The sequence below is a fragment of the Delphinapterus leucas genome, chromosome X, assembly GCF_059928025.1.
Source record: "Delphinapterus leucas isolate spDelLeu-1000000601 "Yukka" chromosome X, BTC_Dleu_Yukka2, whole genome shotgun sequence".
Lineage (NCBI taxonomy): Eukaryota > Metazoa > Chordata > Mammalia > Artiodactyla > Monodontidae > Delphinapterus > Delphinapterus leucas.
In genome coordinates this window covers 49636949-49649992 of record NC_143150.1, presented here as the reverse complement: position 1 = coordinate 49649992, position 13044 = coordinate 49636949, and the positions used below count along the sequence as shown (strand labels likewise).

General features: G+C 35.4%; 1 protein-coding gene across 3 annotated transcripts in view; it reads left to right on the top strand.

Annotated features, from left to right (window-relative positions):
* The window catches only part of DIAPH2 (diaphanous related formin 2), an 887827-nt gene that overhangs the window by 382922 nt on the left and 491861 nt on the right, over nucleotides 1-13044 (top strand). For all 3 annotated transcript variants that reach the window (XM_022580795.3, XM_089904292.1, XM_089904291.1), the window contains 2 exons: nucleotides 7355-7456; nucleotides 9307-9401. In XM_022580795.3, coding sequence (XP_022436503.1) covers nucleotides 7355-7456; nucleotides 9307-9401 — 197 coding nt within the window. The remainder of the gene's footprint in view (nucleotides 1-7354; nucleotides 7457-9306; nucleotides 9402-13044) is intronic.

The window sequence follows — 13044 nt, the reverse complement described above, 5'->3', positions numbered from 1 at the left end:
TTGTGCATTTTTCAGTTGTGTTTGTTTAATATTTCCAGAAATGCAAAGATAAAGGTGATTTGAAGAGAGTGGAAGATAACAATTAAATGAAAAAATCGTTGCAGCTATCATATAGAAAGCATAGTAGATTTTCCCTGCCTGCCATTGTCATAGTTGCACTCATTTGAACAATTGTTAATTGAAGCTAAAATAACAGCTGTTTCAACTAATACATGAAAAGTTATTTCCATATAGTTAGAATCACTTCTGGAATTGTATGCAGGTGAACAAAATATGTACATATGTCAGGAAGTCACAATTATTTTATTTGTATGATATATCTGAAATGACAGTTGGGCATTGTTGAATATGCGTGCATATATGTATATATGAAGCTATATAAATTTTCAGTGTGGCTTGGAACACTACTATTATTAGCTTTATTTACCCTGGCTTTTTGTATATAGTGCACTTAATAGGAGGTATCATATTTTACTTTTCCATATATTCCTTCTTTTAAAAAATATTTCTTTTCTTTTCTTTATTTTTTTGGCTGTGTTGGGTCTTAGTTGCAGCACACTGGATCTTCGTTGAGGCATGCAGGATCTTTTTTTTTTGTTCCGGCGTGCGGGCTTCTCTCTAGTTGTAGCGTGTGGGTTTTCTCTCTCTAGTTGTGGCGCACAGGCTCCAGGGCACATGGGATCTGTAGTTTGGGGCACGCAGCCTCTGTGGTTGAGGCGCTCAAGCTCAGTAGTTGTGGCACATGGGCTTAGTTGCCCCGTGGCATGTGGGATCTTAGTTCCCCAACCAGGGATTGAACCTGTGTCCCCTTCATTGGAAGGTGGATTCTTTACCACTGGACCACCAGGGAAGTTCTCATATATTCCTTATTCTATGATGTAACACATCAGTTGATGCTGATTTGAAGATAACAATATTATCTAATATGGAACTATGGCTTCCAATAACAAAAGGGAGATTTGCTGAGTGCTATGCAGGTATTCGTTCAAGCTATATTATTATGGATAAGGAAATTATAATTGTTATATACCTTTTGGAGATACTTCCACAATTAGTAATTTTCCTATGACCACTTACTAAAGACATGTGAGTAGACATTTAAGTCTTGTGTACCATTATATGCTCATGCTAGGCTAACACATAGTAGGTGTTCAACAAGTATTTGCTGGATGAATGAGTGAATGAATGACTAGTATTGATGCCAACTTTAGGAATCAATCTTTCTCACAGGAATTTTGAGATAATTTAGTTATAAAAATTTTATTACGATTTATGGCAGTTATCACCATGTAAATCATTCAGTGTTACCCATTTATATTATCTTAATATTTGCTACAAATTACGAACATCTTGACACATGTTCTGTGTAACCACTGGGATAGTGGAAATTAATAGGGGATTCCTGAACATTGCCTGAATTAGATTGGGGAAAGAATGTAACCATGTTTACTTTACTTATGCTGATGATCATCCCTTAGCTGTAAAGGAATAAATTTATAGTACAACTGCATGTAAAAATCCATGTATTACAGGAAATATAAGAATACTCAGTGGGCCTTTTATGTCAGATAATTAGTATCTTGATGTTAACATATCTTTAATAATAATAAAAATGTCTTTATTATTACATCATTATCTTCCTACAGACAGCATTTTATAATGTTTCATCATTATTCAGTCGATTAGCATTGCCAATTTAAGCACACAAATTAATTTAATCCATCGGTTTTAAGCCCAGTGGCTGTATGGGTTTTCATTTGTACAGGGAGAGATCACATACGACTGGAGGCCTCATTGTGAACCTGAGGATCATAGGGCCATTGATGCTAAAATCAATTTTTGAAGTTTTTGTATTGAGAATTAAAAAACATCTCTAGTCTCATTTAAGTAATTTGAAATAATTATAGAATCACTATAATTTACTTTGTTTTAAAATAAATTTAAGTTTTATTTTTTTGTTGTCATAAACACATTTAACATGAGAGCTACCCCTGTAACAAATTTTTAAGTACACAATACAGTATTGTTAACTGTAAGGCTCAGTGTTATACCACAGATCTGTAGAACTTATTTAACTTGTATAACACACTGAACAGTAATGCCCCATATCCCTCTCCCTCCAGCTCCTGGCAGCCACCATTCTACACTGTTTCTATGAGTGTGACATTTTAGATGCCTCATATAAGTGTAATCATTGCAGTATTTGCCCTTTTGTGATTTGCTTATTTCACTTAGCATAATGTTCTCCAGGTTCATCCATGGTGTTGCATATGGCAGGATTTCCTTCTTTATTGATTTATTTATTTTTCTGTGTACCCTAGGATGGTGATTTTCTTTCTTTTTTTTAAATTAATTTTTATTGGAGTATAGTTGCTTTACAGTGTTGTGTTAGTTTCTACTGTACAGCCAAGTGAATCAGCTATACATATACATATATCCCCTCTTTTTTGGATTTCCTTCCCATTTAGGTCACCACAGAGCACTGAGTAGAGTTCCCTGAGCTATATAGTAGGTTCTCATTAGTTATCTATTTTATACATAGTATCAATAGTGTATATATGTCAGGGACTTCCCTGGTGGTCCAGTGGTTAAGAATCCACCTCCCAATGCAGGGGATGTGGGTTTGATCCCTGGTAGGGGAACTAGGATCCCACATGCCACGGGGCAACTAAGCCCACATGCTGCAACTACTGAGCCTGTGCGCCACAACTAGAGAACCCTTGTGCCACAGCTACAGAGCCCACACGCTCTGGAGCCCGTGCCCCACAACTGGAGAGCTCACACGCCACAACTACTGACCCTGCATGCTCTGAAGCCCGAGCACTGCAATGAAAAGCTCACGTAGTACAATGAAAAATCCCATGCTGCACAACTAAGATCCAAGGCAGCCAAAAAAAAAAAAAAATAGTGTATATATGTCAATCCCAATCTCCCAATTCATCCCACTCTCCTTCCCCCTTGGTATCCATACATTTGTTCTCTACGTTTGTTCTCTACATCTGTGTCTCTATTTTTTCTTTTCAAATAAGATCATCTATACCATTTTTCTAGATTGCACATATATGCATTAATATACAGTATTTGTTTTTCTCTTTCTGACTTACTTCACTCTGTATGACAGTCTCCAGGTCCATCCACATCTCTACAAATGACTCAATTTTGTTCATTTTTATAGCTGAGTTATATTCCATTGTATATATGTACCACATCTTCTTTATCTATTTCTCTGTTGATGGACATTTAAGTTGCTTCCATGTCTTGGCTATTGTAAATAGTGCTGCAGTGAACATTGGGGTGCATGCATCTTTTTGAATTATGGTTTTCTCTGGGTATATGCCCAGTCGTGGGGTTGCTGGGTCATATGGTAGTTCTATTTTCAGGTTTTCAAGGAACCTACATACTGTTCTCCACAGTGGCTGTATCAATTTACATTCCCACCAACAGTGCAAGATGGTTCTCTTTTCTCCACACCTTCTCCAGCATTTATTGTTTGTAGATTTTTTTTGATGACAGCCATTCTGACCAGTGTGAAGTGATACCTCATAGTTTTGATTTGTATTTCTCTAATAATTAGTGATGTTGAGCATCTTTTCATGTGTTTGCTGGCCATCTGTATGTCTTCTTTGGAGAAATGTCTATTTAGGTCTTCCACAAATTTTTTGATTGGGCTGTTTGTTTTTTTGATATTGAGCTGCATGAGCTGCTTGTATATTTTGGAGATTAATCCTTTGTCCATTACTTCGTTTGCAAATATTTTCTCCCATTCTGAGGGTTGTCTTTTTGTCTCGTTTATGGTTTCCTTTGCTGGGCAAAAGCTTTTAAGCTTCATTAGGTCCCATTTGTTTATTTTTGTTTTTATTTTCATTACTCTAGGAGGTGGGTCAAAAAAGATCTTGCTGCAATTTATGTCAAAGAGTGTCCTGCCTATGTTTTCCTCTAAGAGTTTGATGGTCTCTGGCCTTACATTTAGCTCTTTAATCCATTTTGAGTTTATTTTTGTGTATGGTGTTAGGGAGTGTTCTAATTTCATTCTTTTACATGTAGTTATGCAGTGTTCCCAACACCACTTATTGAAGAGGCTGTCTTTTCTCCATTGTATATTCTTGCCTCCTTTGTCATAGATTAGGTGACCATAGGTGCATGGGTTTATCTCTGGGCTTTCTATCCTGTTCCATTGGTCTATATTTCTGTTTTTGTGGCAGTACCATACAGTCTTGAATACTGTAGCTTTGTAGTATAATCTGAAGTCTGGGAGCCTGATTCCTCCAGCTCCGTTTTTCTTTCTCAAGATTGCTTTGGCTATTCGGAGGATTTCCTTCTTTTTGAAAGCTAAATAATATTCCATTATATGTATATACCACACTTTCTTTATTCATTCATCCTTTGATGGACATTTAGATTGTTTCCATATCTTGGCTATTGTGAATAATGCTGCAGTAAGCATAGGCGTACAGATAACTCTTCAAGATTTGAATTTCAATTCTTTTAGATATATACCCAGAAGTGGGATTGCTGGATTGTATAGTAGTTCTATTTTAATTATTTGAGGAATCTCCATACTGTTTTTCCTAGTGGCCCTAGTGGCTATACCATTTTACATTCCTACCAATAATGTACAAGGGTTCCAATTTCTCAGTATTCTCACCAGCACTTATCTTTTTTTTTTTTAAATAATAGCCATCTTAACAGGTGTGAGGTGAGATCTCATTGTGGTTTTGATTTGCATTTCCTTTGTGATTAGCAGTGTTGAACATCTTTTCATAAGCCTGTTGGCCATTCCGTATGTCTTCCTTGGAGAGATATCTATTTGAGCTTTAACTGAGTTATGGGATTATCCATTTTTTTAAATTAAGTTATGGAATGTTTAAGTTTTGTAAGTATTAGAAACAAATATGAAATGAAAGCATCTTAGGAAAAGTGGCATTTTCTAGTCATTATGAAAGCAGGAACTTTTTAATATAGGAAAGCTTCAATACTATATAGTTAAGTTTCATACATCATTGCCTCTCTTCAAATTCTATATTTATCTAAGCCTGTGGTTGTGATTGCTAAGGAATGCTTTTAAAGACAAGAAAGCCAAAGGTGATAATAGCCACTGGTCAGTATCTACTGATCCTGGTGAAAACATTATTGTTTCTGAAAGCCTGTTTAGTTAAGGAGTTATTTTAAACTAGCTTTACTCTAATGATTCTCAGAACAGCAGGGCCCACTCATGGAATTCTTACCATTCCTTGAGCCTGAGATAAAACCAAATTGTATAATACAAGGAAAATATACTAGGATTCAAAAAACAAAACTGTGAACTCAAGATATTTAAGAGATCTAATCTTAATTTTAAACAGTCTGTTCATGTGAAAAGGGTAGAGGTTGAAATATACTTTTAAAAAAAGCAAAACTATGAAGTCATACAAAATGAGCATTATATATGCCTGGGTTAGTCAGGAGTCTGTTAGTTTGCAGGATAATCTTAATATGTCTTTCATACTATAGCATTTTCATTGTATATGTACTTTGTTAATTTGTCTCCCATAGTGGGATTTAAGGCATATTGAAAGATTAGGACAGTTTTCTTGACTAATCTGTTTGACTAGGACACATTTCTGAATGATACTAGAAGTAATTTCAATAAAATTCAGATAATTTTTTTATTGACAAAAGGACTGACTCTTTGACTGTTATTTCTTTATACAGAGTTGTGTTAAGCTGGGAGTGGCTTGAAAATTAGGATAAATTAAAATGCTGATTATTTTATTGGAGAGACACTGTAGTCTTAGATCCTTTGGGGGAACACTTGTGGTGGTTTTAAAAGAATATCTTAAAAGTCATTTTTCTTCCAGTTGACCAATAACTCTCTTATCTTGTGTAAACATGGCAAACTACTTGGCACTCCCATAAGATCATGATTGTTAAGTGTAATTACCTAGCCTGATTGGACTCTCCATCACTTTAGATTGGTCATACTTGTAGAGCTTAGCACTAACTGTTAGGAATTTAGTTATTCAGGTAATTATTTTTTTTCTGTGATTTTTGTAGTAAGTTCATTTAATTTTCATATCTTTTGCACCAGTAAAACAAAGGGGGGGTGTCTTAATGGACCCAGAATATCTTGATGCCTTCTAGAAAGTTTTCCAGATGCTCACACCTGTAAACACATAGCTTAGCAAAAAAATCTACTGTGGTCGTGGGTTACTTTTCCTCTCAAGAAGATCAGTAACTCATTTGTGATCTCCTTAACAAAGATCAGATAAATACTGATTGCCTCAAAATGACATTATATTTTTTAAAAGTAATAAAGAAACAGCATGATGATGGCCATGTGATTTAGCGATGAAATTTAGCCGCAAGAGTTTGGGCCCAAGAGCATGTCATTCTACTTGACTGAAAAAGGTTGGCTTTACTTTTCTCATATTTTTTCCCATTACCTACAACCCTGTTTTTATATTAGAAGAGGTAAACTGCCAACACAGGAATATAGTGGTAGCTGTAGAATTTCTGTGTAGGAGGGGTTTAGGGATTTGACATAAATCTTCATTTTCTTAGCAGACAGGATGTTGTTTTTCAATTTGGTTTGGGGGATGGCTTGTTTGGAGGGAGGGCTGGTGGAAGTGATGGGGGTCTAAAGCCCCTCCTTGGCACTGTCACTCCTCACGGTTTCAGGACATTTTAACTGTTTGGAACTCAAGGGTTACCTTCTGAATATAGCATAAATAAATCTTTCGTTCAAAGAAAGCAAAGAGCACTAAAAAATGGTGAGGGAGACAAAGGGAACTTACTGAAAAGACCATGTCTTTGAGGTTTATTAATTATGGGTATGCAAATAGGTGCTAACTGTTGTGTAACTTGCAAATGTTTCATGTCTATTCTTCAAAGCAGTCCCAGCAGGAGTTTTTATATGGCAACCTGTTTAGCAGTTAAAGTTACCTTAGATATTTTTAAAGCAATTTCACTGAATTAAAGACCTGCCTAAATTTTAGCATATTTTAGGATAAATGCACATCTGCCTTTTTCCTCAAGTAGTCCAAATTAGGGAGATTTTTCTATATATTTAATTCCATTACTGCTGTAGGAACCTGGTTAAGGAGTAATTAATGCTGCACATTAGGTAAGAAGCAGCAATTGATTTTTGGTTCTATTTGGCTTATCTTTTCTGCTTAAGTGCTGATATTTAATTTGTAGGGAAACCTCTAAACAGGTCTATATTTTTATGTTTATCCTCTTCCTTGAACTGATGAAATAAACCCATTTATTGATTTGGGCATGAGCTTTATTAATGTAGCTAATATGCCTTACTAATGTGATTCTGTGTATTTGGATTAGCACTGTTATTATTTATGAATCAACATTTTTCTTTCAGTTCAAAAGAATGCAGAAGCTTTTGAAGAAAAGAAGACCCTGCCTACAAAGAAGAAAGTGAAAGAGTTGAGAATTTTGGATCCCAAAACAGCCCAGAATCTTTGTATGTGATTATTTTCTCAGTAGGGAGTGGTGGTGATGGTGGTGGTGAGGGGTTGTTGGATGTATTTAAAACAAAGTTATAACTTCTTTGAACAGGTATATTTAGCACCTACTAGGAACAAAATTCTGTGTAAACATGATTTAGGCTGCCTTTTTGTCATTCAGCCATAATAGAGACTACCATAATTTAGCCTTGGCTAGGCCAGGTGAAATTTATGAATAATAAAGCTTTGGAAAGTAATGATCATTCAGCATTGTTAGAGGCCACAGTGAGAGGAAAGGCAGAGTTGAAAAGAGTGTTATATTTTTTTTTCCTTCTGCCTAGGCCTGGGAGTGATAGTTTTAGAGTATTCACTAGTCACATTGGGCAAATCCTTTTACTACTATTTGCTTTATATTTGAAGGAATTGTGATGTGAGCTAGTTGTTAACCACTGTACTTTAAAACTGGTTAGTGAACCTTAAAGCCTTTAACAAAGCAGTCAACCATTAAATACGCTTTTCCTAAAGTAGCTGGACAGTTAAACCCATCTTCATTTACACAGGTCCTAAGTTTTTCTTGACATAGTCTCCACTCTGTATTAAATTCAGCATTTGTGTGTGTGTGTGTGTGTGTGTGTGTGTGTGACCACAGTATGCTGTGTTTATATTCTGAGGATACTAAAACACTATGTATGAGAAATTTCAGCACATCAAGCATTTCTAAATATGCAGAGAAATACCTTGGGAGTTTATTTTGTGAAGGAGTGTGCTATAGAGAATCAGATTAAAGTAAACAACTCGTCATTCTCATTTTTGTGTCAGTAGGAATGTTGCTGTCAGAAAAGCAGTCTCCTAATAGCTGTTTTGCCTGTGTACATTGCTTACCCGACAGTCCTTTTTTTTTTATAAAGTGGATGTTCAGTACTTTAAAAAAAAAAAGAAACATAGTATGATCTTAATTGCTAGTTGATATCTGTCAACATTATTTATTTGGACTATGGAGGTCTCATTTGGTGTTTATGTCTAGGTAATCATTTGCCTGGACAGGGGAGGATGCTTTTTCTTTAGGTACCAGGGAAGGCATATAGACCTCTCCATGAAAAAAAAAAAAATTCTTAGGAATATATTTATGTTCTGGTGGTAAGAACACATGTATGTTCTTTAAAAAGTATGTTCAGTGGAGGTTAAAGTGGAATGTATTGTTGAATAATGCTTTCTGAGTCAGTGTAAGCTTTTCTAGGTATAATTTGTTGAATTATTCCCATATGGCATAATATATATGCATTTAAGAAAAAGTTGACAAGGGAAATCGTTGATTCAACATAAAAGCAACTAATAGCACACCTTATGAATGTCATCAGGGATGCAGAGAACATTGAGGATTCAGACACTTTAATTTTTTCTTATGTGGGAGAACTGCAAAGTAGATTGATATGGTTTTCTTAGTATCGGGTTACTTTACTGTCATTCTTGAGAAGTGCTGTATTGGATGCATCTGACAATCTCCATGGTAAATTCTACGTTGAATTAAAAGGCCTACTTGAGATAAAATTTCTAACTTTTCATGGGTTATTTTGTATTAGCTTCATCTAAAATGCATAAGCATGTAGTCATCAGTGCTGTTAGTAGTTTTATCTTATATATAAATACGCATGAGCTGTAAACATTAGACCCTGAGCTAATAGGCCATTTTGCCTAGATGAGTAGTATAGTCCATCAAATGGAAGCTACTTTTGTTTGCTCATAATTCTGTAGAGTAATATTAGTGACAGGAATTTCATATTTTGAGTCTATGAAATGGGAATCGGGTATTTATTAGGACTTTAAAATTGTGATGCTCTCCTTTTAATAAAATCAATTTTTATTTTAGCTATCTTCCTAGGATCATATCGTATGCCATATGAAGATATAAAAAACATCATTCTGGAGGTTAATGAAGACATGTTGAGTGAGGCCTTAATTCAGGTAACTTGCATATTTTGCTTTTAAATTTCATTTTCACAGATATTTCTAGATTGCTGTCCTTTCAGTGGAGTTGTGTGAAAATGTTCTTCTATGTTTGGATAATAGAATTAGGAATATCTAGCTGTGTGGACAGTAAGAGGACTCAGATGATCTAGGTTCTAGGTATGTGTCTGCCATTTATTAGATATGTGTGCTTTTAAATTTAATTCTGTGCACATGTAGACGCATCATCCTCTGTACATAAAATTGCATCTATTTCATCATCACAATGACACTTTTAAGTAGATATTGTTATTACCATTGTATGGACGTAAAAGTGTACAGGCCAAGAGGTTAAAATAGCTTCCTCAGGATCAATGGGTGAATGGTAAAGTTATCCCTTGTTAAGCACTTAACGTGCTGGGGATTGTGCTCTTTATATATTTTATCTCATTGAATCCTGCAACAGTCCTATGAGATAAGTACTATTATCCTCATTTACACATCAGGAAACTGAGGCTTAGAGAGATTGCCCACTGTCACCTAGCTGGTAAGTGGCAGAGTAGTAGAGCTGAGACTCAGAACAAAGCCTATCAAGACTCTAAAGCCATTGCTCTTTTTATTCTATTATTCTGCCTCCTATGGGCAAACTGTGTCAGTTTGCTAAAGCCCTATCTTCTCATCTGACATTACTAGGTCACTGTGAGGATTACACCAAATAAACTGCTTGGTAGAATAAAGCACTCTATTAGATCTAAGTCTTAGAATTCTTCATATGTTTGACCCTGTCTGGTTTAATTTTTGGAAGGAAGAACTGCAAGATATTTCATGGATGGGCATAGTCATTGCAGGTTTTTTGTTGTTTGTTTTTGAGCCACGTGGCTTGCTTTGATTTTAAGAAGATTGAGTAGTTTATGCTGTAGCAATTTTGTTATACCTCCCTTAGACTGTCTCTAAATCTCAGAGCACCATTGTCTGCCATTTGAGCAGGCTGTGTCTATATAGAAGTTTCTCCATTGTGTAGTGTAGGCTTGCATTACAGTTTACCCTGTAGGACTAAGAGTTAATGAGTTTATGTAGGCTCTTTATTATCATGACACAACTTTATTAACCTCAACAAAAGTTACACTGTGCTAAGAAATTCCCTTGTGGAAAAGTTTTTTGAAAAATGTGTTTTCTTTGTCCAGCTAGCCAGGTCCAGAGTTCTCTGAGTTGAAATGGAGAGCTGATCACATTTGTCCTGCGTGCCTTAGTCCCGTGATTCTTTGCACAGTAGTCAGAATGAGCAAGTTAACAAGCCTAAATGTGACTTAGTTCTGCCTCTTTTTATCCAGTTGGACAGTTTCATTTTAAAGTACAAAAAGGCAAACAAACATCTGACTCCTATTCAGTAGTTGAAGCTTTCTAGTCTTTTCTGTATAAGCAGATTTTAGTAAAAGAGAACCATATTTTGAAGAATTAGGCATTTATTTTGCCCATTAGAACTGTAGCTTTTCCTTCACATGCCTTAGTAAATAAAAAAGAATGTAAATATGCAGAATGCTACTGTGATATTTATTTACCAGTAACATTAAAAACATTTATTATTTTTTAAGTCATGTTTTCAGCTCTTTAGGGAATGTAAGAAACAGAAGGAGTCTCACTTATGAATGGCCCTCTAATATGCAACAAGCTTTAAAAATGTATGTATAGAAATGTATTACGTGGGATTTTTTTTTTTTTTCTGTTTCACTTAATTTTGTAGCATAAACGATACATATTTGTTTCTCTCTTTAAATTGCCTGGTCCAGTTGGGAGGAAGGAATTGCTTTCAATTTGGAGAAGGCAGTAAATTATGTCTAAATTACTGAATTCAGTTGGTTTAATCTTATCCACTATGCAGTCAAAAGGACTGCTTGTGAAATCACATTATTATGCTAAATCTCGGAAGGTGAGTGAAGGAGAACCACAAAGTGTAGATCCTGCCAGGTTCCTTCTGCGAGTGTTATACCCATTGCTTCCATGCATTTCCTGTTTGCTGGGGGTGGGTTAACCTTTTTCTGTCTCATCTCTTCCTCTTTTCTAGACATCCATTCCCTTTTCTAAGCCTGTATCTTTCTCTTTTTCACATCTCTGTGTGTTTTATCACTTGCATCCTTTGCCCCAACAATTTTGTGCTTTCCTTTTGTTTAAAACAGGCCACTGAAGACTTTTTTCCAAGCTGTCTTGCCTTCCTCCTCGATGCCAGATACTCTAAAATTTCTTCTCATTCCTTACCCTGCTCAATCAAAACTCATTTTCTTACTTCTGCTTGTAGGAGGAAACAATTTAACATGTAATTTAATAGTATGCATGATTGGAATTGTGCTGCTTGGGTACAAGGCACAAATTGTGAATAACTCATCTGAGTTATGAAAGTTAATATTGCGTTTATGCAGACAAATCCAATGTCTGAGTATCTTCTAGTAAGGAGGAAGGTCCTGGGTAGAAACAGTCATTTGATTTTCAAGTACCCAAAGGAGACTGCTTCCCTCAGGCCAGAGAAAAGACTAGATCACCACTGCCTTTCTCCCTCCCATCCTAGAAAGGGTTTGCTTCAGCGATGCAAAAGTAACATCAATTTGCCATTCAAAGGAGCTGTTTACCGTTTATGACTAATTACCGTGTAGCACATTGATAATGCATAGCATTAAATATGTATCATCAGATTAACTTTGTTGTAAGTTCTATTTGATTACAGTGCTAAACTCCATCCATGCATAATCATAGTTTGTTGCTCATGTGGCATGGTTGTCTCCCCATAACAACAAAAACAACAAAAAACAATTAAGGACACATTGCTTCCCAGAGACTTGAACTAACACCAGTATGGGTCAATAAGCTCTTTCCTGCCAGACAACTAATAGATTTTAGTTATTTGTCAGGATAAATCCTTTACTAACAAAACAAAACAAAACAAAAACAAACCCCCAAATGTTAATTTAATCAGCAAAAGAGAGCCCCAAATTTAAGGTTATTAATAAAAATATTAATGTCTCCTTTATTTCAAAATATCTAAATTGAAGCTAGAAGTCAAATTCACTATATGGAAGAAGTTGAAAAGTCCTAAAATACTTACAAGAACACATAGAAACACTTAAAAAGTATACCATATCCTGAGATTGTTGAGGAGCTTCTAATATATGCAATTATGAGTTAGTTACAAATAATATGTACTAAATTTAGGTGATTCTTGGAGTTATTATTTCAGCTTTGAAAATCTGCTTTAGTGTAATTTAATTTGATCTACTGAGAGAAAACTCTAAGACCAGTGTTTTTAGGACATCAGTGGTAAAAATGAAATATTTGTAGGCACATTTACATATAGAACATTGACCAAAAGAAAAAGAAATTAGCAGTTTTAAAAAAGTGATTCAAGTGTTGAAGGAAAAATAACAGTATATTCTATTTTAGAACATCAGTGCATGCAAATGATTCTTAAATGCTGAGGAACTTCATGTTGGTAGGGAGATTATGGTCATGTTCACAAAGACTAAGCAGAAAAAAGATGATTAACATAGAAGGCAGTATAAAATTGCTGCAGAATAATTACAAAGATATGTAAAAAGCAGGGGTTTTTAACCAGGGGTCCAAAGGCCCCTGGGAGACCCATGGAGAGAATTCAGGGGCTCCTGAACTTAGATGT